The sequence below is a fragment of the Bos indicus genome, chromosome 26 (assembly GCF_029378745.1).
Source record: "Bos indicus isolate NIAB-ARS_2022 breed Sahiwal x Tharparkar chromosome 26, NIAB-ARS_B.indTharparkar_mat_pri_1.0, whole genome shotgun sequence".
Lineage (NCBI taxonomy): Eukaryota > Metazoa > Chordata > Mammalia > Artiodactyla > Bovidae > Bos > Bos indicus.
The window spans coordinates 33,701,186-33,728,420 of NC_091785.1; the positions used below are offsets into that span (position 1 = coordinate 33,701,186).

Sequence of the window (27,235 nt, forward strand, 5' to 3'; positions counted from 1 at the left end):
ACCACTCCATTATGGATATATAAGCAAATCTTCAGGAAGACCCTTGGCATGTGCAAGTGTGTTGGAGAAGCCAGACTTTTGCTTCTTTATCTGGCATAAAAGAACCCTTCCTAACTTCCCCAGGAGGCTTGGGGAGGGTTTGGATGGGTGGGTAGCAAAGGAATTGTTTCACTGGTGGTCGCCTCAGGAGGTCAAGACTGGGCTGGCACTGTTTTCAATAACAGCCATTGTGATCATGGTCCAAAGTCTGGCAGGAAATTTTTACATGTTTGCTTTCATTTTGTTGTTAGATACCTGGAATGCCAAGGGCAGTTCTCTGCCAAACCACAAGAAGAATGAAACCCCAGGACTTCCCTCGGGTCACCAGCTTCCTTCAGCTTGGGGCAAGAGTAAAATCTGCCCAGAGGTAGAAGTTTGGGAATTTCCCGTTGGCTCACATTTCAAACAAAGCTTGTACTTAATCCTCAGAGCTCAGAGTGAGCAGGGGTGAGTTCAAGAGACACAGGAACAGTGCACTCTGCTGAGAAACACACTAGCGACCACCTGGCTTCTAGTAAGTACGGCTTGCTTGACATGATGAGTTTGGGTTCTCAAGGCTGCGCCAATCTGGGCTGTTGTGACTTTTTCTTTATAACCTTCTTGGGCTGTACCATCAGAGGGAAATAGGACCTCTTGGGATTACACTCATCAGATTTCATTATAATGAACAGGTTAGGCAACAAGACTGGGTCAAGTCTCCTGAATAAGATCAAAGAGCTAAATCTGAAAAGATTTTTTATTTGGGGGCAATGACAAGAAATAAAAGCCGAACTATGAACAGATTTAATTCTTTTTTTCTCAGATAAAAGGAAGAGAAAAGTGGTTCGGACACCAGCTCTCAAGTTATGATTCTGACTCTGCTTTTTCTTATTTATGTGATCAAAAGCAAATTACTTAATCTCTCTGGTAACAGTTTCCTAGTCTGTAAAATGGATATTGTATCCCTGTAAGAATAATGAAAACTTTATAGTATTGTTGTATCTCATTATTATGTTATGTTGAATCTCATTAGATTTCATATGTGATAGATAATATTAAAGTTTTGCTTATATTATATAAGCAGAGTTTATATAATAGATTTTGTTTTCATGTGCATGTAATAGTAGATTTCATATATATGTATACATATACTGGATTTCATAAAAATAATTTGAATTTGATATAATAGAAATTAAATTGCATATATAATATGCAATATATGTTACATGAAATCCAGATATGTATACATATATATGAAATCCATTGATAAACATATAAAATCTATTTTACAGGTTTTGCTTAAAAGTGCTTGGAATGTATTAAACACATAATACATGCCAGTCATTATGAAGCAATCATAGACTCTCTGACCTGGACATGACCTAACAAGCAGCACTTGTTAAGCACCTACAAATTACTGACTGCTCCTTGCCAGATTATCTCAAGTAATTCTGACAAATCCTATGAGGGTGGTGATATTATCACTTCCATTTTATAGGTGAAGAAACAGAGGTGTAGAGAGGTTAACATGTACATATTACACACATATAATATACATACATACATATAGTATACTACGTTTGTATGTATATATGGAGAGTATAGTATATAGTACATAGTATATAGGATTCCCCGGTTGTTCAGCTGGTAAAGAATCAGCCTGCCAATGGAGGATACGAAAGAGACGTGGGTCTGATCCCTGGGTCAGGAAGATCCGCTGGAGGAGGAAATGGCACCCCACTCCAATATTCTTGCCTGGAAAATTCCATGGACAGAGGAGCCTGATTGGTTACAGTCCATGGGGTCGCAAAAGAGTCAGACATGACTGAGAACACACGCATGCAGCAAGCAGCACACAGAGATGGTAAGGGACAAAGTGCTTTTCAAATACTTTCATCCTTCACCCATGAGTTATTTAATGAATAATTGTGTGTGTGATATGAATATATGTCTTTCCAGCATTTCTGTGAGTCATTTATATCATTTATACCCTGGGAGGAATGAGTGTTTATGCTGGAGAAAGGGAGCACTCAGGAGAGGAGGAATGAGCTCATGCCAACCAATAGTAAAGGACCCTTTGCCTCCTCCTATTTACTGGGATGACCCTGGCACTGCCCTGTTCGGTGCTTCCTCCTATTTGAGAGTCCTATGAATTCAAGGTGAAAATTTGATTCTTGATTTAAAGATCACACCTGCCCCTTGGGCTTTCATCCTGTGGGACCCCTCTACTTGCAGGGCCTCAAGTCAGTTACAGGATTGCCAGCAGATGTGTGCAGGAAAGGACTTGACATCTAGAGTCAGTTTGATCATATCAGCCTGAGCTCCTAGGGTTGGGCAGCCATGGGAACAGGCCTCTTGGGTGGCAGGGGCAGTTTAAGGACAGGGGTGTGCCCTGGTCCTTGCTCTCAGGTTTCCCTCTAGAGAAAATGAGTTCCTGGCACAGAGAAGAGCTTATCTTGGGCTTCCTTTTGGCCAGGAATGCTTTATCTGCTGCATTTGGTCCATAGCATCCTGCCCTCTGCCCTATTCTTGTCTCCATTGTTTGGTGTTTCTGTCTCCAGGGGCTCTCTTGTCAGAGCCACTTAAGAGGCAGAAACGGAGAAAGTCCAGGGAAGATGCTCCTTCAGTCATCCAGCAACACTTCCACAGAACTGCCACGTGGTGAGCACAGGCTGCTGGGATGGTCCTTGTTACCATGACTGCTATCAGCCTCAAGGGCAGAATGGGAAGCGGGGCTGATGACCCATCTCACCAACATTCGAGAGCACCATTCTGCCACTTGGTGACTGAGTGGCTATCAGTGAAGCATACTGTTGTTTGGGGACTAACACTTAGTCCTTCTATTTTGCAGGTAAGAACAGACAGCCATAATGGAGCGCAAACCCCAGAAGAGTTCAGGTACCCAAGGGGCATATTCTCAGAAGGGCATACTCCCATATTTTTTATTGGAAATAATGATCAATTACCATAAAAGTAGCCAGGATACAGAAGATGGTTTTAGTAAGGATAATGGGTGGCATTCTAGGGTAATGATTGTTGATGTGGAGAATGTAGCAAAGACTGTTAGATTCGGTTAATTATTTTGTAAGAGTTCACTTATCTAGAACTTTGGCATTTTCCAACTTTTATGGATCAAATATTTTATGGAGATGGTATTGATATTAACAGCACACTATATCCCTGAGAAGACTGGAAAATATTTCCTTAATTTTACAGGAAACTCTCATTTGGACAGAAACTGCCTAAACTGTTACCAATAGATTAAGGGGCATCATTCAGATGTTCTTGCTTCATGCTCATATGCCAGAAGAGTCAGATTTAGGATGAAATAACTTAGAAATCAAACTATCCAATTCAATTCAAAAATAAATGTTAATGAATAATTATTCAAAGCACCTATTATTAGTAAGTTACAGTACTTCCTATTGCAGAAGGATGCACAGCCTAATTAGTAAGAGTCTTTGCTCTCAATGAGCTTGTAATTTCATTCGGAAGTTAAGATAAGCACATACAATCAGGATCAGGTTATGAAAGATAAGAGCAAAATGCTGTAAAGCTTGAAGAAAAAGAAAAAAAAAAAAAAAGCCACACTCATAGTTGTGGCAATCCAGAGAGGTTGTATGAAAAGGGATTTGAACTGGATCCGAAACGATCCAATCAAAGTTTCAAAAGAGATTGGGAAAGAGAGCACATCTCAGCAGAAAGGGATGGTATGACCAAAAGCAATGAAGTAGGTTAGAGGCAGGTTGTGTTCAAGGAGAATATGGCTATAAAATAGGACGGGAGAGAATAGACTGGTGCCAGGAATTGACCTCGTAGGACCCTGGCAACCCTTGAAGAATTTCAAGCCCAGAAAAGGTATCATCAAATATGCTTTGGGGATTGCTCATATTTTGAGAAAAATAGCTTTATTGTAGTATACTTGACATACAATCAACTGCACATATTTTAAATGGTTTGTGTGTATATGACTTGGAAATAATCACCACAGCAAGAGAGTAATCACCTGCATCACTCCCAGTAATCTCCTTGTGCCTCTTTATAATCCTTCCTCCAGGAACCAATCCTGCTCCCCGCAGTTCCGCTTTCTGTCGTTCTAAGTTCATTTGTACTTACTCCAGTGTTCTTGCCTGGAGAATCCCAGGAACAGAAGAGCCTAGTGGGCTGCCGTCTATGGTGTCGCACAGAGTCGGACACGACTGAAGCGATTTAGCAGCAGCAAGTCGCTTCAGTCGTGTCCGCCCCATAGACGGCAGCCCACCAGGCTCTGCCGTCCCTCGGATTCTCCAGGCAAGAACACTGGAGTGGGTTGCCATTTCCTTCTCCAATGCATGAAAGTGAAAGGGAAGTCACTTACTAGAGCTTTACACAAATGGAATTTTACTGAATGAATTCTTTGGTTTCTTTCATTCAACTTAATTCTTTTGAGATTCACCTTTACTGTTACATATATCAAGTTTTTTGTCTAGACAGTCAATTGAATTTTTATCTTTTAAATAGTAAGGAAAATATTCCACATATTTATCCTTGCCGTTACCACTTCAGCGTTCATCATTCACTTGTATAAATTCATATTTCCATCTGGCGTCATTTTTTCACCTGAAGGATTTCCTTTAACATATAAAGCAGTCCTCCTAATTCTTTCAACTTTTGCATGTCTGAATATGTCTTGAAACTGCCTTCATTTCTGAAAGATATGTTTGCTGCATATAAAATTCTAAAATGACCTATTTTTCTTTCAATAGTTCAAGCACCTTGTTCCACTGGTTTTTGTTATTATTGTTGTTTGCTTGCATTGTTTCTGATGAGAAATCTAATGATATCTGTATTTTTTCTTCTCTATGCATGAATGTCTTTTCTCCTCCTCTGATGGTTTTTAAGATTTTTCTTTATCACTGATTTTGAGCAATTTGATATGATGTTCCTTATCAGTTTTCTTCATATATTTTGTGTTTGGCGTTCCTGAGCTGCTTAGATTTCTGAGACAGTTTTCTTTAAATTTGTGAAATTTTCAGCATTATTTCTTCAAATATTTTTTTCTGTCTCTCTCCCCTACTTCAGGGACTCCAGTTACTTTAAATTGTTGTTGTTATTCAGTTGCTAAATTGAGTCTGATTCTTTTCAGCCTCATGGACTACAGCACACCAGGTTTCCCGGTCCTCCACACTCTCCTGAAGTTTGCTCAAATTATGTCCATTGAGTCAGGTCACTTGAAATTGTCCCACAATGCACTGGTGCTTTTTTAATGTTTGGGTTTTTTTTTTTTTTTTTCTTCTGCTTTTCACTCTGCGTTTGTTTTGGTAGTCCTGTTAATCCCATCTGGTATTGCTGTTTCTCTGAGACATTGTAGTTTTCATCTCTAGCTCATTTTGGATCTTTTCTATATCTTCTGTATATCTAATTTCTTGAATGTGCAAAATGCAATTAATAATGCTGGTTTTAATGAACTCCTCTATTAATTCTCATATCTGTGTCAGTTCTAGGCCTGGTTTGATGGCTTGATGATTATCCACATTATGGATAATGCTTTCCTTCCTCTTTGCATAGCCGGTAACTTTTGATTGGTTGCCAGATCTTGCAAATTTTACCTTTTTGGGTACTGGATATTTTTGTATTTCTATGGGACAAAAAAAAAAAGATCTTAATGACCCAGATAAATGTGATGATGTGATCACTCAGCTAGAGCCAAACATCCTGGAATGAGAATTCAAGTAGGCCTTAGGAACCATCACTGCAAACAAAGCTAGTGAAGGTGAAGGAATTCCAGCTGAGCTATTTCAAATCCTAAAAGATGATGCTGTTAAAGTGCTGCACTCAATGTGCCAGCAAATTTGGAAAACTCAGCAGTGGCCACAGGACTGGACAAGGTCAGTTTTCCTTCCAATCCCAAAGAAAGGCAATGCCAAAGAATGCTCAAACTACAGCACAATTGCACTCATCTCACACGCTAGTAAAGTAATGCTCAAAATTCTCCAAGCCAGGTTTCAGCAGTACGTGAACCGTGAACTTCCAGTTGTTCAAGCTGGTTTTAGAAAAGGCAGAGGAACCAGAGACCAAATTGCCAACATCTACTGGATCATGGAAAAAGCAAGAAAGTTCCAGAAAAACATCTATTTCTGCTTTATTGACTATGCCAAAGCCTTTGACTGTGTGGATCACAATAAACTGTGGAAAATTCTTCAAGAGATGGGAATACCAGACCACCTGACCTGCCTCTTGAGAGATTTGTATGCAGGTCAGGAAGCAACAATTAGAACTGGACATGGAACAACAGACTGGTTCCAAATAGGAAAAGGAGTACGTCAAGGCTGTATATTGTCACCTTGCTTATTTAACTTCTATGCAGAGTACATCATGAGAAATGCTGGGCTGGAAGAAACACAAGCTGGAATCAAGATTGCCGGGAGAAATATCAATAACCTCAGATATGCAGATGACACCACCCTTATGGCAGAAAGTGAAGAGGAACTCAAAAGCCTCTTGATGACAGTGAAATAGGAGAGTGAAAAAGTTGGCTTAAAACTCAACATTCAAAAACCAAGATCATGGCCTCTGGTCCCATTACTTCATGGCAAGTAGATGGGGAAACAATGGAAACAGTGAGAGATTTTATTTTCTTGGACTTTGAAATCATTGCAGATGGAGACTGCAGCCATGAAATTAAAAGACGCTTGCTCCTTGGAAGAAAAGCTATGGCAAACCTAGACAATGTATTAAAAAAGCAGAGTCATGACTTTGCCAACAAAGGTCCATATACTCAAAGCTGTGGTTTTTCTGGTAGACATTTATAGATGTGAGCGTTGGAGCATAAAAAAAGCTGAGCGCTGAAGACCTGATGTTTTTGAACTGTGGTATTGGAGAAGACTCTTGAGAGTCCCTTGGACTGCAAGGAGATCAAATCAATCAATCCTAAAGGTAATCAGTCCTAAATATTCATTGCAAGGACTGATGCTGAAGCTGAAGTGCCAATACTTTGGCCACCTGATGTGAAGAGCGGACTCATTATAAAAGACTCTGCTGCTGAAAAGATTGAAGGCAGGAGGAGAAGGGGACAACAGAGGATGAGATGGTTGAATGGCATCACTGACTCAATGGACATGAGTTTGAGCAAGCTCCAGGAGGTGGTGAAGGACAGAGAAGCTTGGCGTGCTGCAGTCCATAGGGTCACAAAATATTAGACACAACTGAGCAACTAAACAAACAAAAAATAAACCTTGAGTATTTTTTCTGGGATGCAGTTAAGTTTCTTGCAAACAATTCAATCCTTTTAAGACTTGCTTTGCTGATTTGCTAGATCTGGAGCAGTCCTCACTACTGAGGAACGACTTTCTTGAGTACTCTTCCCAAAACTCCATAAATGATCAGTTTTGCTAGTTTAGCTGGAGCGAACAAGCACTTTCTCTGACCCACCAGAACACTAGGCACTATTTCCTCTAATTTTTTCTAATGGTTCTTTATCTGGCCTTGGGTAATTTTCCCACACACGTATACTGATAAATATTCTTGAATACTTGAAAGTGAAGTCGCTTAGTCTGTCCAACTCTTTGCAACCCCACGGACAGTAGCCTGCACCAGGCTCCTCTGTCCATGGGATTTTCTAGGCAAGAGTACTGGAGTGGGTTGCCATTTCCTTCTGCAGGGAATATTCCCGACCCAGGGATCAAACCCAGGTCTCCTATGTTGTAGGCAGACACTTTACCATCTGAGCCACCAGGCAAGTCCTATGAATACTTGAGGGGGACCTTATTAATGTCTCTGGGATTCTCTCTCATGCAGCTTTTTCCTCTGTCTTGTGAGCTCTAGCTGCCTTGATCTCCCTGAACCCTCATCTTTCTTCCCCCAGTTCAGGGGTCCACCTGGTCCCACCTCAGTTCCCCTTTTCTGTGCTGTGGGCTGGAAACTCCATCAAGGAAATTGTGGGGCTCACCTAGTTTGTTTCCTGTCTCTTAAAGGTCCACTGACTTTTATTGCCTATGACCAGTGTCTTGAAAACCACTATTTTATATATTTTGCTTATTTTAAACAGGAGAGTAAATCCTATCACTACATCTTTGTCCAAAGTGTAAATTTGGTCAGATTTGGCATGGATTTGATCCCTGGGTTGGAAAGACCCCCTAAAGTAGGAAATGGCAACCCACTCCAGTATTCATGCATGGAAAATCCCGTGGACAGAGGAGCCTGGTGGGTTATAGTCCATGGGGTCGCAAAGAATTGAACATGACTGAGGGCAAGCACAAACAGATTCTTTAGTAAAGGCTATTTTTTACCAAACCCATGGACGAAATAGAATTTTAGCCTGGATGTAAAAGCAAAGTCAAAGTCTTCTTTTCAAAATAAATTCTATTTTAGCAACATTAATTTTTTTCTAAATAATGAAAGTAGTTCATATTTCTTGCAGACATTCTCAAAAAACATAGGAAAAATCGAAACTGCCTCTACATTTCAATCCTTACCGAGAAGTAGTTAACAATTTGGAAACCTCTTATTTAACGACTTTGCCACCTTATTTTCAATAACAGGTCATTTTGCTTTTGTTTGGTAAGTCAAAGGGCAAGGCAGAATTATCTGGCTGTGGCTGGTGCTTCAACAGAAATGGAGACAAATCTTTGTTCACATCTAGAGAGCCAATCGGAGAAGGCAATGGCAACCCACTCTAGTACTCTTGCCTGGTAAATTCCATGGACGGAGGAGCCTGGTAGGCTGCAGTCCATGGGGTCGCTAAGAGTCGGACACGACTGAGAGACTTCACTTTCACTTTTCACTTTCCTGCATTGGAGAAGGAAATGGCAACCCACTCCAGTGCTCTTGCCTGGAGAATCCCAGGGACGGGGGAGCCTCGTGGTCTGCCTTCTATGGGGTCGCACAGAGTCGGACACGACTGAAGCGATTTAGCAGCAGCAGCAGCAGAGAGCCAATAGCCTCCTCCAGAGACGGGGAGCCAGACAGGTGTGAGCTGAATTAAAGAGCTTCTAAATGTCATCTGAATGAAGGTCCTAACAGTGGATGAATAAGAATCACACACGTGGTCCTGAGGTTTTTGTTCTCTTGGCCTATGGTAGATGTTCTTTTCCATAACTGAATAATTTGAAGACCTTTCCAGAGGTAAACAGTGTTTTTCAATTGAATCAGTTCTTCTCAGAAATTTTTAGAGAACAGACTGAGTCCTGTTCACTTTCTTTTACTAGGCAAACAATTTACATTCTATTATGAAAAAGAAGTCTGCAAACAAGATTACTTTATTAAATCACCACCTCCTCAGCTTTTCTTCTCTGCGGTAAGTATTCACAAAGATTTAACAGGCCTCCCACCAGCCTCATGAGCATTTTTTAAATCCTTTCTCTTCCTCTGAGATTTAACTGAGATGCAAAGTGTTTTCATTTTTCAGACCTCTTGGAAAAAGCGGTTTTTCATTCTGTCAAAGAGTGGAGGAAAGGACTTTAGTCTTTCATATTACAAAGACCATCATCATCGAGGTTCTATTGAAATTGACCGGTGTGTATCCAATCAAGAAAATGTTGATAACAACAAATACTAACATGTTGCATGCAAATTAGAAAAAGAATTAGCAAACATTAATTTGTGGAACCAAGACTCTAACTGAAATATGAATTTTTCAGTTAAGTTTTAGGCTGAACAAAGTATTTTTAATCAGTGATAAACCAGATCTAAACTTATTTTCTAAAACTATTGGATACTTTTCAAAGCATTGGTCAAACAGATCTAAAGTTTTATTCAGTTGGGATCTTAACAATTGAAAAATATTAGTCAGTTTTCTTCCTAATTTTGTATTTGCATCTGTTTTAATACTTTATATCTAATAGAAATTCCAGTGTAGAAGTTGGCATCAGGAACCATGAAAAAATGCAGTCTGTACAGAAGATGTTTAAATGTCACCCTGATGAAGTGATGTCCATCAAGACCACTAACAGGGAATACTTCCTCATTGGCAGTGACAGGTAAGTAGTAAGATAACGTGGAGTGTCTCCTGTATTTTAAAACAATAAATATGCCTTGAATAGAAACCAGCGGCCACAGCCTTATAATCAGCTATGCATGCATGCACACTAAGTGGCCTCAGTGGTGTCTGACACTGTGCGATGGTACGGACTGTAGCCTGCCAGGCTCCTCTGTCCATGGGATTCTCCAGGTAAGAATACTGGAGTGGGTTGCCATGTCCTCCTTCAGGGGATCTTCCCAACCCAGGAGGGATCTAATCCATGTCTCTTTCATCTCCTGCATTGGCAGGGATGTTCTTTACCTCGAGTGCCACCTGGGAATACAAAATAAAATACAAAATACAAATAATAAATGCTGGAGAGGGTGTGGAGAAAAGGGAACCCTCTTACACTGTTGGTGGGAATGCAAACTAGCACAGCCACTATGGAGAACAGTGTGGAGATTCCTTAAAAAACTGGAAATAGAACTGCCTTATGATCCAGCAATCCCACTGCTGGGCATACACACTGAGGAAACCAGAAGGGAAAGAGACACGTGTACCCCAATGTTCATCGAAGCACTGTTTATAATAGCCAGGACATGGAAGCAACCTAGATGTCCATCAGCAGATGAATGGATAAGAAAGCTGTGGTACATATACACAATGGAGTATTACTCAGCCATTAAAAAGAATACATTTGAATCAGTTCTAATGAGGTGGATGAAACTGGAGCCTATTATACAGAGTGAAGTAAGCCAGAAGGAAAAACACCAATATAGTATACTAACGCATATATATGGAATTTAGAAAGATGGTAACGATAACCCTGTATACGAGACAGCAAAAGAGACACTGATGTATAGAACAGGCTTATGGACTCTGTGGGAGAGGGAGAGGGTGGGAAGATTTGGGAGAATGGCATTGAAACATGTGAAATGTCATGTATGAAACGAGATGCCAGTCCAGGTTCAATGCACGATGCTGGATGCTTGGGGCTGGTGCACTGGGACGACCCAGAGGGATGGTATGGGGAGGGAGGACGGAGGAGGGTTCAGGATGGGGAACACATGAGAAATCAAGGAATAAATTTAAAAAAAAAAAAAAAAAAGAAAAAAAAAAGAAAGAAACCTATGACCACAACCTTAAACCCCATCTTGGCGGTCTTTCTTTTTATTGCAGCTTGTTTAGGCTGTGCTGGGTCTTCGTTGCTGCACAGAGTTTTCTCTAGTTTCGGTCTGCAGGCTTCTCATCGAAGTGGCTTCTCATGTACAGCATGGGCTCTAGGGTGCGTGGGCTTCAGGAGTTGCAGTTCCTGGGCTCTAGAGCACAGACTCATAGTTCTGGCACATGGGCTTAGTTGCTTCGTGGCATGTGGGATATTCCCAGACCAGGAATCAAACCTGTCTCCTGTATTGGGAGGCAGACTCTTTACCAGTCAAGCCCCTTGGCATTCTTTATTATGACTTTAGTCTTTATTATGCCCCTTGACACATCACAGTATTCATTTCCTAGGGCTACCATAACAATGTGCCATAAACCTGGTGGCTTAAAACAACAGAAATTTGTTATCTCACTGTTCTAGAGGCTAGGAGCCTGAAATTGAGGTGTCACGGGCCACGACAGTTCTAGAGGTTCTAGAGAAGATCTGTTCCAGGCCTCTTTCCTAACTTCTGGTAGTTTCTTGGCCTTGCTGCAGCAAACCTCCAGCTTTTACATGGTGTTCTCCCTATGTGCACATCTCTGGGTCCAAATTTCTCCTTTTTATAAGAACACTAGTCATCTTGGATTAGGACGCCCTACTCCAGTCTGACCTCATCTTCACTAATTACATCTACAGCAACCCGACCTGATTTCCAAATAAGGTCACATTCTGAGGTACTGAGGATTGGGATTTCAGCACATGAATTTAGGGGGCACAATTCAGCCCATGATAATCACCATCACCTCAGAAGCACTTTATGTGCACGAACCCAATATACAAATGTCTGTGCAAGCTACATATATTAGGGAGGGGCTGTGCTCATCCCTGAAGGAGTCTTCAGTTTTTAAGAGGGGCTTCTGGTGCTGGCAAAGATGCCTAATGGATCCTTTGTAGATGATTATCTGCTTGACAGAGAGGCTAATGTTGGGGGAGAAAGAAGTACGGAGGAGGCAGCGAACGCTCAAGCCAGAGTATGAAGAAACTTGAGCTGCTGTAGATCAACCCCAAGGCGAAAAGCTTTCTTTTCAACCGTCCTGAGAGTCAACAGAAAAGGAGGTGTGATTGATACACATTCGTTCAAACACGCCCTTCATAAACACACACACTCCCTCACGGGAGGCACACCTGGAGAGCTCCAGAAAATGGCACTGACAGATTAAGGGGCCGCTTAAGAACACAAAAGAAATACATGTCAAAGCCAAAAGCTCCAAAACCTGTGATTATACTGTTACCTCCCACTTTTCTTCCCATTTCTCTGAGCTTTCCTCACAGAGGCGGCATGAGGGTTAATTCTAGTGTGTGAGTGTGGAAGTGGTGAGGAGCTGGGGATGGGCATTTAAACTACTCGGGGAGGGGGAAAAGTCCTTATCTGCCTGGTACCTACCCCCACTGCCTGTTCCGGTGTTCATGAAAGACTCATTCTCTGGTTCAGAGGGAGTGCAGGCACCACTGGTGCCACATGCCAGCTGAAAGTTTATTTCTTTCAACAGGGAGAAGATTAAAGACTGGGTCTCCTTCTTGTCATCACTCTGCCAGGATATAAAAGCAGCGCACCAGAATACAGAGGTGACTCCATATCACTAATAAAATCGCAGAGCCCCTGAACACAGCCCTCTTTCCCAAGGGAACAATGCAAGCTTTTTCCCCCCCCGCTTGGCAACTGGCATTCACAAGGAATAAATAAGTGAGAGAATGTACATCCTTGTAATTTTTATGATTAGCAATAGAAAAAAATTCTTTTGTGTTTTACAAGAAAGCTAAAATATAGACACTTGAGATTTTCATTACTGGAGTAGGAGGGGTAAATTTTAGCTGTGGCATTTTTTTAATAGTAGCTGAAACTACAGTATTTTTCATCATTGTTATTCAAAGTACATAACAGCTACCTTTGGAATGACTAAGTTCAGGGTGGTTTCTATAGAAATGCATTTCACCTGTCTTGTATTTTCAATAGAATGTTTCTCTGATGTAAATGCTAGTAATTTTAAGTTGCTTACTTGCTTCATAAGAACCTTTGCTAAATTTACCTAAGTCCTTTCTTATGATAGGCTTCCCTTGTGGCTCAGCTGGTAAAGAATACACCTGCAATGTGGGAGACCTGGGTTCAATCCCTGGGTGGGGAAGATCCCCTGAAGAAGGGAAAGGCTACTCACTCCAGTATTCTGGCCTGGACTATACAGTCCATGGGGTCTCAAAGAGTTGGACACGACTGAGCGACTTTCACTTCTCACTTCGCTTTTCTTAAGACAGACCTTTATTAATGAAACTGGCCTCTAGGTACCATTTTGACATGGTTTCTAGGTTGTCCTATGCTTACAACAAAAGCAGAGGCCAAGGAGAAAGGGAAAGCAAGGGTGTGTCTGTAAGAACTCAGATGATTAGAGAGAAGGGTACAGAGGGATATAGGGTTGAAAAGACAGGGAAACTCAGAGCATCTCTGAAGGCCAGGCTGGAAGTCCTCAAGGGTCTGGAAACAGGAGAGGGACAAGATCAGCTTTAATCTTAATGGGAGCAGGCTGACCAGCAGTATAAATGCTAGCGGTCAAAGACTGGGAGCAAAGACCCCAAGACCAGGCGGTTGCTTCATTCTAGACCAGGGATCAATTGTGCCCTGATTCCAATATTCCTTTTTCATAAGCAGGAGAAACTCTCATCAGGTGATAAAAGGCCCTCTTCAGACCCTCTCCTTGGACCTTTCCGCATGCCAGAGGCTGTCAGCGCCACCATAGCAAGAAACAGTCTTCCAGACATGGTAATCAGACTTACCCCTCTTTGTTAGGACACCATGCCTGGAGCTAGCTGATTCAGAAGTCAATTGTATTTGACATCTTCCTCAAAGCCTAACCCATCATGAATGATTTTTGGTCCTAGGATCTATCCTTTATTTAGTCTGTTCCACCTACCATGATAAGCCTCACTGCATGCCCTGCCTACCTCTAAATGTATTCTTTCATTTTGGATGCTCCTTGATACACATCCAGGTACGTATCCGCATTGGATGGAGATCCTTCAGCTAAACAAAAGCCTGGCTGGCAACCTCCTCTTTCCTTTCACAGGGCAAAGATTACTTCTAAAAAAAAATTCCCCAAACACCACTTGACCATTTGTACTCTTGAGGCAAAATCAGATTCTTATTAATTTCGTGTATTCACCCAAATCAGTCTTACTTCTGTGTGTGTGTGTGTGTGTGTGTGACTTCAACTTCATTTCTAATGAAATCCACTTGAGGAAAAAATTATACTACATCTGCCCCTTGAAAGTGATTTGTAATTATGCCTCAGCTTTCTTAGATTTGCAGGCTTCCTAGTTTTGGATATTATTAACAAACAGGCTGAATGTTGTTTTCTTCTGCCATGGATGCTATTTTGTGCCTTAGAGATGTTACCATTGGCATTCTCTTTTTTTTCCCCTTTTTTTCCCCTGGGTACCAGGCACATCTCAACAGGACCTAGCCTCCTGTTTTATCTAGTTGGAAGCTCTCCAACTATTTTAAAAGCTTTTTGTAGCATATCAAATGCACCAAGCCAAATACTTCACTTGGGATTTGTCATAAGGGTGATAGGAATAAAGACTGAGAAGGATAACTCTTTTCTATAAATGCCTCTTGCCCTCCTGCTTTTCAACGTCCATACCCTTCTCTCTAAAGATAATGTTATTGGTCATTTTGTCTGTTTTGCGGTGTGTTCCAATCAGTTCCCGTTAAGGGTACCACCTACATTGTTGGGAGCTGTTGTGGTTGTTGTTTCCAAAATAGAATGGGAACCCTTCCTCATCCTCAATTCAGCATGGCCTGGCTCCATGAGCTTGGAGCTAGAAAAATGGACACAACTTAAATACATCTTTTAAAAAAAAGTCACTTTCTTTCAAGGACTTCCTAGAGAACATTCAGGGTTTTTTTTCAAACCCACCTCCCCCGCTCTTGCTCTAAGGCATTGTTCTTGAAAGAACTGAATTACAACAATTTTTCTGCCACGCAAAGCAGCTACTTTGCAGAATGTTCTGTATCTATGAGGGAGGGAAGCAATAATTGGTGGAACCTAGATCACCTTGAAGGCTTATAATTCATACTATCACAAGATCAAAGCTAAAAAATTGCATTGGAAACAATAGAGGTATAGAAGCCGAACACAGAAGAGGAATATTGGGCAGAAAGTGAAAAGACGCAGTGTCTTGCCTCTAGGCTGCTTACCTTCTCAGATGGCACTGAAAAGCAGGAAAAGATGAGAGTGAGGATTCTGCGGCAGAGCTTAGTGACTTAGAACACCACGCACCAGAGAGAATCACTTGTTCTGAGTTCCAGGACCCAATAGTAGAGAAAAGCCTGAAAGATGCGCTTATAATTTTCTATCAGTGGTGATAGAAAGCAGGTTTAAGTCATATGGGCTTCTGGATATAACCCTGGAAGATCCTCAGGTGTTCCCAACCCAGTTACTCTATTATGCCTTTTCCAGAAAATATGTGGCTTAATTCTGTCTGTTGCAAAGAAAAAGAAAAAGCATTCATTCTGTCTTGATCTCTTGATTCAGCGTTTAGTGAAAGAACAGTCTCCAGGACTCAGAGAAGCTCGCCTATCGCATGACTTCTCATCAGAAATCTCTGAAGATTCAGAAGAAGACAGCCATTATATTAGTCCTCGGAGCATTCTTTTAGAGGTAACCTCTCCCACCCATCAGTCATTTATTCCTTCTACAAATATTTACTGAGCCCCTACCAGGCACTCAGACTAGGTTCCGAAGCAGACACAGGTGACGCGCTCACAGTGTTGACACTTTGATAGAAGCTAACCAGGACACACGACAGAAAAGTCTCCATGCTGAAGAGAGATGCTTATAAAATGCTCAGAGGGCCTGAGGCGTGGGAGGCAGGGGGAGCTGACTTTCAGACAGAGGCCAGGGAAGGTTCCATGGAGATGACATTTGGCCTTATATGCCAGGCGAAATTTAGACTTGAGGGGTTGACCTGAGGAGTATTTCTGGATAGAAACAATAAATATGAACAGACCCAATATTCTTGGGTGAGAAACTGTGCGGTATGTGCCAATCAGCATATTGATCATTCGGAAGCCCCTACTGAGAGCCTTCTGTGTGTTAATCCTGGCCTGTGCTAGGCGTGGTGGCTGCCAGGAAGGACCTGACATCATGCCTGCCCCCCTTCCCCCGCCGAGCTCACAGTCTTACCAGTCTTACAGGTCGATGCTCCAGCAGAGGTGTGGTCAAAGAGCTCTGGAAGCAAACAGCAAGGCCCTGTAGTATAGCACAGGAGACAGTATTCAATAACCCGTGATAAGCCATAAAGGTAAAGAATATGAAAAAGAATGTATTTATATAATATATAACTGAATCACTTTGCTGTGCAGTAGAAATTAACATAACATTGCAAATCAGCTATATGTCAATAAAGCTGACATAAATATATGTCAATATTATTTTTTAAAAAAAAAGAGCCCTGGAGGCACTAGGAAAAAAAAAAATAGGTTTTCTGTCTCCACTGGAGTCAGGGAAAGCTTCAAGATACAAAATAGCATTTGATATGGGTGTGATGAATAGTTTAGCTTAGCCCTAACCTAACACTAACAAGTGACCTATTGGGGGAAAACACACAAAAAGCAGTAAAAAGACTCAGTCAGACCATGACGGATTATGAATGCCAAGTTGACTTCATGCTACAGGCAACACAGGGGGCAGTAGCAGCTTCTCAATCAGGAAAGAGCAAAACCAAATTATCTTCTAGGACTGCTAACCCTGGGCTTCACAGGTGGCTCAGCGGTAAAGAATCCACCTGCCAATGCAGGAGACACAGGTTCAACCCCTGGGTTCGGATGATCCCCTGGAGTAGGAAATGGCAACCCACTCCAGTATTCTTGCCTGGAAAATTCCATGGATAGAGGAGGCTGGAAGGCTACAGTCCCTGGGGTCGTAAAGAGTCAGACACGACTGAGCACTCACTATTAACCTAAGAGCTATATTCAAGGTGGACAGTGGAGAGAAGAGAATGGAAATGGAAGGTAGGAAGACAGAATTGGGGGGAGGGGGCAGCAGTTCTCAAACCAGGGGGAGTGGTGTTTCTGCAAGATGATGACATGTGTTCATATGAAGGAAGCATTCTGAGGTCAAGTACGTTCTAGAAACAGTAAATCAAAGTAATTTACACAAGCTTCTTTCGTGTAGAATTCTCTGTGCCTTTAGCATGCAGTGGTGCATTATCAACAGCCAACCAGAACACAGCGCACAGCATGTGACCCCAGGACCCTGCTTTACCCCAGGTTTTTTCACAGCTGAGCTCTTTGGGACACAGTGACGACAACCAGTCTTTTCATGACAGTCGAACCAACCGGTCAGGTGATATGAACACTAAGCTATAATGTCTGGCATTTTCTAGGTACTTTATGAGATGCAAAGTCTAGTAAGGCAAATAAAACTAAGCTGGTGACTTCCCTGGCAGTCCAGTGGTTAAGACTTCGCCTTCCAGTGAAGGGAGTGTGGGTTCTAGCCCTGATCGGGAGCTAGGATCGCATGTGCCTTGCGCCCAAAAAACCAAAACATAAAACAGAAACAATATTGTAACAAATTCACTAAAGACTTTAAAAATAGTCCATCTCAAAAAAGTAATCTTAAAAAAAAAAAACTGGAAGACGGTTACAAAAATTAAGTGTAACAACTGTGCTAAAGAAGTTCAGAGAAGGGAAAGGTTGGCAGTGGCTAATGTGATCAGAAAGACCTCAGGCCAGGCCTGAATACAGCATCATTAGACAGAAGGGAGGGCTTCCCAGGTGGACCTAGTGGTAAAGAATCTGCCTGCTAATACAGGAGATATAAGAGACTCGGGTTTGATTCCTGGGTTGGGAGGATCCCCTGGAAGCCAGTTTTCTTGCCCATAGAATCCCATGGACAGAGGAGCCTGGCAGGCTGAGGTCCACAGGGTCTCAAAGAGATGGAAGCAATTAGCATGCACACAGACAGAGGGGAAAGGGGGCATTCCAGGCAAAGAAAATGGCATGAAATGGATAAGGGGCACAGTGGGAAGACTGGCTTGTCTGGAATGAAGTGTTGTAATAATGGTTGATGATTTTTTAGGTAGGCCATCGAAAGCCCTCAGGGAATTTTGAGAAACCATTGTCCCAAATGACTCAGTTCTGACCACCTTGGTGGGGAGCCCCCAGAGGGCAGTATTTTCTAGGACCTTCACAGCCCCTTGAAGCAATTTGCCTGCCTGTGAGCACAGTAGCCTGCTCTCTACAGAGAGAGGCCAGCCCTGCGTGTGTCAGAGCCTTTGGCCCAGGTGATATTATTCTATAATAGCACTGGTTGGGAGAAAAAGAGTTCATGTCATTAACTGCCTAATGATGAAACGAAAAAATAAATAGCAATTGAGTCCAGTATGCACCTGTATCAGGAGCGTGGGGAACCCAAGAGAAGAAAACGAACTCTGAGTCTGCAGAAACTTTACTGGTTTGTTCTCCCAGAACAAGCACCACTGTTCATTCGATGGTAGACGTACTTACAGTTTCAGGGACCAAAGCCATCAGGAGGCAGCACAAGGTACCAGGCTTATTGGTAGACTTGCGTCCTTACATCTCTGCCTCTTTTCTATAGTTGGGTAATATTGCTCCCAATGATTCTGGTGAACTCACGGACCCCATTGGACCTCATAGTCCAGACAAGGTCTCCAAGACAGCTGAGTGTCATTACTTGTCAATGAAATCCTGGTAAGTAAAACTGCCATACTCTAAAATTTGCTCTTAGCTAATGTACTATTCAATGACAATTGCTGTCAGTTCATTTCAAGGGCTGATATAATAATACAGATGCGTTACTATAGACCAAATTCAGCATATTATTCATCTCAAAACAAGAAAAAGTGAGAATGGTTTCCCTACCTATAGAAAACATGCTTAGTGACATCCTTGGGACATTTTCTGTCTTGTGGGGCAGTTCTTTCCTATTTTGCATTCACATCTCTCACACTCTGACTTCTGTCTCCAAACTGTCCCAATGTAAAGAGCTATTTTGATTCCATATCCATTTTTAGAAGGGAATTCTATTGGATTTAATTCTGACTGTGGTTGGGATTCTGCTGGTTGGATATACTTCAAACACTGTTAATTTTTACACGGCTTTAGCTACTTAAATCTGATTCGCACACCGTGGAAAGTTGTAGACAGACATGCTGAGAAAACTTTTGTGTTAACTTCTTATGCTCTAGTCTTCTCAAAGAGCTGTCCCTTGAGTCTGTTGATGGCAAAGAGGAATTTCAGCCCCTGGCAGAGATCCAGAATGGGGAGCTTCATCAGCAAGAACAAGCCTCAGGAACTCACGTTTATCTTCCACCTGACAATTCCGAAGCACAGACCACGAATGACGCAACGCAGTCGGCCTCACTAACTGTTGTGCAATTGTCCATATTAATCAAGTAAAGTCTTCATTTCTAAAACTTTATGGGCCCATAGAGGAAGGCAAACTTCCTTTTGTACTCAGAATTCACATTTTCAAGCAGTTCCTAAAAATCTCCAACTTGGCCAAGAATCTGACCTTGGCCTTGTCACTGAAGTGGTGGCTAAGGACAGTACGTACCAGAGCTGGGAATACAGTGGTCCCTGGGCTGTGGGTGGTGATTTCAAATACTTTTTAAAAATTCTCTGTTAGCTGGTTTTTCAGATTCTGGAATTTTGGATCATTCTGATCAGGTTAGCACATCACCCAGATTTTACTATTAAAATTATGGGCATGTAAGCCATGTCAGGTTTGGTTATAGACTAGGAGGGGAGATCAGTTAGGTTTTAAATGATGCCAAGAACAATTTGATGAGATTGCTCTCAATTTTAACTCTTTCTGGTGTCTCCTTCAGTGGAGAAATGTGCAATCTGATGTGATACATAATGAATTTAGTCCAATTTTTACTTCTTTTTCATTGTCTACCGTCATGAACCCATTCCAGGAGGGATGAGGGAAGGCATTGATGCGGAACTTAAATCTATGTTCTTCTCCAAATGTTTTAGATAATCTTTAACTGGACAATACCCTCTCAGGTGTCAGAGCCCAAAGTCCACTCGGAAAGTGTAGATCAGAGCCTGTGATAGCTGCCTGATTTTTGCAAACATCTTATTTTACAGTAATATCCCAGATGAAAGCCAAGTGCAGAAACTGAACGTGTTCCTTTCTCTTCCTGACATCAAAACTTATCTTGTTCTCAAAGAAGCTGCAGGACGGATATGGTAGGTAGGAGATTTGAGGGTTATTGATTATAAATGGGGTTGGATGATATGAAAGCAAGAATTATATCTTGAAGTACTGTATGTGGCAAAACTGACTGGAGAACTTGGACTTGTGTCGTTGTTGTCATGCAAGCATGCAGATTCCCTTCAGTCATGCCCAACTCTGTGCAAACCTATGGACTATTGCCTGCCAGGCTCGTCCGTCCATGGGGTTCTCCAGGCAAAAATACTGGAGTGGGTTGCCATGCCTTCCTCCATGCAGTTGTCACAAAGGGTCTTTGAGAATATCGCTGTATAGGAGAGTCAGCTGAGGGTAGGTGGGTATAGAAGGACCCAAAGTTCCAGGAAACGGTAAATTTCTGCTGTTTTGAAGTCGGCAGGGATATGTATGGTCCAAGGAAATCATTGCCAATCAATGATCAGTGATTATTTTATGAATGAATGAAGTTACTGAGGTCAACAAGAATCTAAGATCTAAAAGAAAACAGCATGCCCGGGTAGAAGATGTCCAGACATCAGCTAAACACCTGCTGGTCAGGAAACTCAGACACAGAAGCCTGTGTGGCAGAGAATTTCCTTAGAATGACCACTGTTTATTTGACTCTATATTCTTTTTAAGACTTTGTAACTCATTTTGACGGAAGATGAGTTTTATAAGAGAAAAAAGCTTGCTAATGTAAACATCACATGTCAACTGTCTTATAATTTTATTAGAGGGAAGGAACCATAGCTTGCCATTTTTCCAGACTTCCCACAATCCAGGGCTCAACACAGTATTTGACAGGAACTATAGACTTCTCTGTGTCTGAGCTTGCTCATCTGTTAATTCATTTATGTGTTCATTGGCCATTCATTGTGTAATCATTATGTACCCACTTTCAATAAATACTTAGCATCTTCTGTTTATAGGATTATAAAAATATTTTAACGGTGGTACCACATGCCTAGGGTCTCAAAGCCTGGTGGAAAAGACAGCTACATAAACAAGTAAATATAAAATCACATTTTATTTAAATATACAATAAGTGAGGGGCTCACACAATACAATAGAAACCCAGAGGCTGCTGCTGCTGCTAAGTCGCTTCAGTCATGTCCGACTCTGTGCGACCCCATAGACGGCAGCCCACCCGGCTCCCCTGTCCCTGGGATTCTCCAGGCAAGAACACTGGAGTGGGTTGCCATTTCCTTCTCCAATGCAGGAGAAAGTGAAAAGTGAAAGTGAAGTCTTTCAGTCGTGTCCGACTCTTAGCGACCCCACGGACTGCAGCCTACCAGGCTCCTCCGTCCATGGGATTTTCCAGGCAAGAGTACTGGAGTGGGGTGCCATTGCCTTCTCCAAATCCAGAGGCAGGAGAGATTAATTAAGCTAAAGGAAGTGTGACGAGGGCTTTGTAGAGGTAGCATACTTTGGAATAGGACTTTGGAAGAAGGTTCAGGCTGGTAGAGTAATGATAGAGGAAAAAATATTCCAAATAGTAAAAGGAGTTTGATTGTTTCAGATATGGTGAAACGCAGCTAAAGAAATTAGTAACAGTAGTGGTAGAATAGACTAGAGTGAGGAGCCCAATCTGTGCCCCCATCTGTGCCTGGCATTCCCAGCGGGCGCCGTCTCACACTTGTGTTGGATGCTGTACCCTCATTGCAGTGTGGCTCAGTGGGATGCCCCCCCACGCCTGGGATGCTTATTTTTCCATGGAGATCACCTTTTGGCCGTGAATGACCTGAAGCCCCAGAGCCTGGAGGAGGTCTCCTTGTTTCTCAGCCGGTCCATCCGGAGGGAGGTGAGTGTTGCTGATTGGCTCCGGGCAGGGCAAGAAAGAACAAGAGCAAGGCCTTGGTTGGCATCTGAACAATACTCCGAAGACAAATGAGATGTTTCAGTCCTCAGCCGCCGAATGTAAATGAGAGAATCAGAAGTGTAAATAACACTTCATACTATACATCTAAATAACAAGAATGTTATTTTAGGACCCTTTTAAAATTCTTTTGTATAAAGTAGTATTTGGAGGGAGCCCTGGGCTAGGAGACTGAAACAGCTGGGTTCAAGACCTCAGACTCAGCATGACCTGGCAAAAAAGAGCTTGCAGAGATATCAGACAGGCTTTACATCCCACCTCCTTGAACCAAATGGTGCTTCAATTTTCTCTTCTGTGAAATTAGGGATAATGACTAATTGGGCTTCCCAGGTGGCGCTAGTGGTAAAGAACCCACCTGCCAATGCAGGAGATGCAGGAAACGCAGGTTCAAGCCCTGGATCGGGATGATCCCCTGGAGTAGGAAATGACAACCCTCTCCAGTGTTCTTGTCTGGAAAATACCATGGGATAGAAGAGCCTGGCGGACTACAGTCCATGGGGTCACATGTACACATGTCCTTAAAAGGCTCGTCATGTTTCTGCCTGTTTGTAAGTCCCAGAGTCGTTATCCCTTTCCTGGTCTTATTTTATTTCTGATGAGCCACATGACCTTGGGAAGGTCACTTCCTTCTCTGACAAGTGAATTTGAGTTTCTTCTCTCTAAAGTGAGAGAGGGTTGATTTTCAAACTGTACTTCTTGGACCCCTGAGACAAAGACAGGAGGAGAGGAGAGGAAAGGGACAGTGTTCAGGGCCTCAACTAGAGAGAGTAGGGTATATTTTTCATTATTTTTTCACGTTTGAATTTCCTGTTATCTTACCTTGAGGAAATAGTGACTTGGCTTAAAATTTCTAAAAACTGCTCTATTGGAAGATCTCTCAAATTTCTTCCAGCTCTGAGAGTTTATGATTAAATATGTCTTATCTCATCTACATCACACAATAACCTGGTTGGTTAGACAAATTGTTCTGCCCCTACTGTCTAAATGGGGAAACTTAGGAAGAATGAGTGAGTTCTTTACGATACATAAATAGTTTTAGAGCAAGGACTCATTCATTCCTTTATTCATTTGCTCACTCGCCATTTATCAAACATCTATTGTATGCTGGATTCTCTGCTAGGTCCTAGAGCTACAAAAATGATCTTTGAGTTTAAAGAGCTTGCAGATTAGTGGATAAAACAGATATGTTACAGGTACAGTGTGTGCCTTGAGATATGAGCAGAGGGCCATGGGATCACAGAGGAAAAATGAAGTTAATCTATTTGAGGGAGGCCAGAAAGGTGTCTCAGAGAAAAGGATGCTTGGCTTGGGTTTTGAAGCCTAGGATAGGAGTTTGTGTGGTGGAAAAAGAGGGAGCTTTCAGGAGTCCAGCTCAACAATCTAGTAACTGTGATATATTTCCTCTGCCAAAAACCCACACTGAGGCCACATGTTTAATATAATCTTCTGAAAGTTACCAAACAACACTCTGATCCAGAGACCCAGGCATCAACTCTGAAGCCAAGAAAAGGGTTTTTTCCTGGGAGCAGATCCAGGAACTCCACCTGGGCATCGCTGACTGCAGTTTATCAAGACTGCCTTCTACACTGTGCACTCACTTGCAGAGAGTGGCGGACAACGTTTGTTTTGGGCCCTTTCTGCCTCTTCACTTTCTCCTGTGTGCTATTGAGAAATACGGGGTGTTCACTGACATGATTATTGGAAGGTCAAAAAATCCCCCAACTTGCTTACCCCACCATTCTTGATCTATTCCTTTATGTTAAAAATGAATACCTGGTCCTTTTAAAAATTCAAATAGCTGGTCCCTGGAAGGAAAATAATGTTGGAAGAGGGGAAATGTGGAACCAAAAGTGTGTGTGTGTGTGTGTGTGTGTGTGTGTGTGTTAGTCTCTCAGTAGTGTCTAACTCTTTGGAGCCCCATGGACTGTAGCCCACCAGGCTCCTCTGTCCTTGGAAATCTCCAGGCAAAAATACTGGAGTGGGTAGCCATTCCCTTCTCCAGGGGATCTTCCCAACAGGGATCAAATCTGGGTCTCCTCCATTGGCAGGCAGATTCTTTACCCTCTGGACCACAAGGGGAGCCTAGAGAGGGTAGTCAAAGACTGATAATGTCTTAGAATAGTTGAACCAAGCAGACGCATATTCCATCCTTGAGACATGAAGTTGATGGAAATAGGAATTTGGGGTGAGCAGGGGCTGGGGTTGGGGAGGGGAGAGAATGTGAGTGTAGAAGGGGAGGAGATGCTAGATTGCAGGAAAAACAGAGAGAGCTTCAGTTTCCTCTCAATTTTGTCAGAGTCTGGTCCTGTCTAGTGCTCCGGTTTCAAGAGGCTTTTTAATTCTTGGTACAAATAGGCCTTTCTGGACAGGATTAATGTATTCTGATTGTGTGTGCGTGTTCAGTTGCTCAGTCATGTCTGACCCTTTGCGAGCCCATGGACTGTAGCCACCAGGCTCCTCTTGTGGATGGAATTTTTCAGGCAATAATACTGTAATGGGTTGCCATTTTCCTCCTCCAGGGCATCTTCCCGACCCAGGGATCGAACACGCATCTCTTGCATCTCCTGCATTGGCAGGCAGATTCTTTACCACTAGCACCACCCAGGAAACCCCAGTGTACTCTGGAATCTGCCCTGAAGTCTCAGGCCAGTGGAGGCCAGAGAATAAAAACCCATCTTCCCCCTGAATATATAAGGTCATCCTGGCTTTTTCCTGCCCAGATTTTCTTCAAAACCAGCTTCACAGGGTGTGAATGAGGACAGACTGAAATTGAGAATCAACAGTCCTAAGGATAATCTTTAGCCATTTAATGTTCTTCTCTCTTGTGTTTTAGAAAGTAAAACTCACCATCGGTCGTATCCCAAATTCAGAGAAATTTCACACAATAGCCTGTACGTGCTCCTTACAAGACCAAGGTGTTAAACCTTCTCAACTGGTTACATCTGTACTGGAGAGTACGCTGAAAAGGACTCGAGCCATTAAAAGGGGTCAGCGGAAAAGATCTGGAGAGTAGCGTGCTGGGGCCCACCTCCACCAAGCCAGGACGGGCTTTGGACTCTGTGCTGGTCTCTGGCCCTCATCTCTGTGTGACACCAGGCAGCCAGCACACCTCTCTGAATTTCTCCATCTGCATCGTAACAATGGAACAACCCTCCCCTCCCTGGCTTTAGCATCAGGGATGCTGGAGAGGTCCAAAGGGAATAACGTCTATGGAACCCAGTGAGCATGCGAGGCCTTATTATCTTAGACTTTGTCCCAAACACCACGGACAGAGAGTGGGTAAGTTTCTCATCTAAAATGCGCTGTGTGTTCTGTGAGGTCATGGTCCACACAATCTCTTCTTTGTTAGGGAATGGACAGTTGGAAATACTCATTCCGGGAAGCCAAGATTCCCCAGGGAGATGTGATACCGTATCGGCCTTCCCAAACACCTCCTGTTACTCATCATGTCCAGAATGTTGAGACATCAGTGGCCTCTTGGATTCCATGATCCTCTTGTTTCCTTAAAGACTCAGGAAGAATTTTAGAAGTCAAAGCAGTTTGAAGGTTATATCCAGCAAGTTTGCTTGTTCTACCAGTACCAAGAGAACTGCGTAGCACTTGAAAGTTTGAAGAGTCTAAACTAATTGATGGGCTTCCTAGGTGGTGTTAGTGGTCAAGAACCCACCTGCCAATGCAGGAGACATAAGAGACTCGAGTTCAATCCCTGGGTCAGCAAGATTCCCTAGAGGAGGGCATGGCAACTCACTCCAGTATTCTTGCGTGGAGAATCTCATGGACAGAGGAGCCTAGCGGGGTACAGTTTATAGGGTCTCAAAGAGTCAGACATGACTGAAGTGACTTAGCACACACGCAAGTAATTGATGCATTAAACTCACTGATCCTGAAAGGTGGGAAGTATTTTTTTCTCATAAATAAGAAAACAAATTCAGAGGACTAAAAAGGATGAATCAAAGCAAGGAATGGTAGAGCAAAAGAGGGCTTTGGAAAATAGATGGTACTGGGTTGCCATTTTACACAGGAAGAAATAAGGCCTCTGATGTTTACTGATGTATTTTTTTGTGGCTCCTGGTTTCATAGCTATTTAGGGGCAGAAGCAAGAATCTAAAAGCAGATATGGCAGATGTCCTGATCCTCTCTTTGGATTGGGATTTAGATTTGAAAAGGCCTTCTGCGTATGGATAGAAAGCGCTGGTGGCTCAGACAGTAAAGAATCTGCCTGCAATTCGGGAGACCCGGGTTTGATTCCTGGGTTGGGAGGATCCCCTGGAGAAGGGAATGGCAACCCATTCCAGTATTCTTGCCTGGAGAATCCCATGGAAGAGGAGCCTGGTGGGCTGCTGTCCATGAGGTCCCAAAGAGTCAGACACAACTGAGCAACTAGCACTTCCAGCATATAGATGAGACACTCAAAGACAGTTTATTTTCTGTCATCTAGATTGTACAGAAAAGTATTAAAATTTTTATTCATATGCCCTATTGGATCTGTTTCTTTCTCTATTTTTGTAAAGCTCTATTGGAATTAAGACTCTACATTTTTTCTAGTTTTACTGAGATGTAGTGGACATATAACATTGTATTGGTTTAAGGTGTACTGTATAATAATTTGATATGTGTATATTGACCTACTGTTTCCACTTCTAGAAATTTATCCTATGGAAATAGTCACACAAATACACAAAGATATCCGTTAAAAAGTTGTTCACAGTAGCATTGTTTGTTACAACACAACAGAAATCCTTTGGGAATTGCTTAATTATAATGACTTCATGTAAGTGATCACTCTGTGGATGTTCGAAGCTTCACATTCATGATTAGGAAAGATGCTCACGATGCCTTAAGAAAGAAAGGAGCAGGTTGCAGTACAGTAAGTGGAGCGTCATCACACTTTTACAAAAATGGCTGGGGTTGGTGTGTATAAAATTTCCCCAACCCTAATTAGGGAAAGAAATTCTTGCCTCGTGGGGGTTGCTGTGAGGTTGAAATGGACGGTCTGCATACATCACCTGACA

At 42.4% G+C, this 27,235-nt stretch overlaps 1 protein-coding gene across 3 annotated transcripts; it reads left to right on the plus strand.

Moving 5' to 3' along the window:
• The first annotated feature begins 320 nt into the window (after positions 1–320).
• On the plus strand, positions 321–26,923 carry PLEKHS1 (pleckstrin homology domain containing S1). Of its 3 annotated transcripts, none has more exons than XM_019953190.2 (13): positions 321–553; positions 2,870–2,916; positions 9,204–9,292; positions 9,404–9,510; positions 9,840–9,974; positions 12,647–12,722; positions 13,795–13,908; positions 15,683–15,808; positions 18,749–18,861; positions 19,359–19,565; positions 20,266–20,367; positions 22,013–22,148; positions 25,057–26,923. In XM_019953190.2, the coding sequence occupies exons 2-13, from the start codon at positions 2,889–2,891 to the stop codon at positions 25,234–25,236; spliced, it is 1,413 nt and encodes a 470-aa protein (XP_019808749.2). In that variant the 5' UTR covers positions 321–553; positions 2,870–2,888; the 3' UTR covers positions 25,237–26,923. The 3 variants fall into 3 exon arrangements, with proteins under 3 accessions (XP_019808749.2, XP_019808750.2, XP_070636971.1); XM_019953191.2 differs by having other exon boundaries at positions 322–553; positions 13,798–13,908; XM_070780870.1 differs by lacking the exon at positions 321–553 and adding an exon at positions 2,661–2,679.
• Positions 26,924–27,235: the final 312 nt, after the last annotated feature.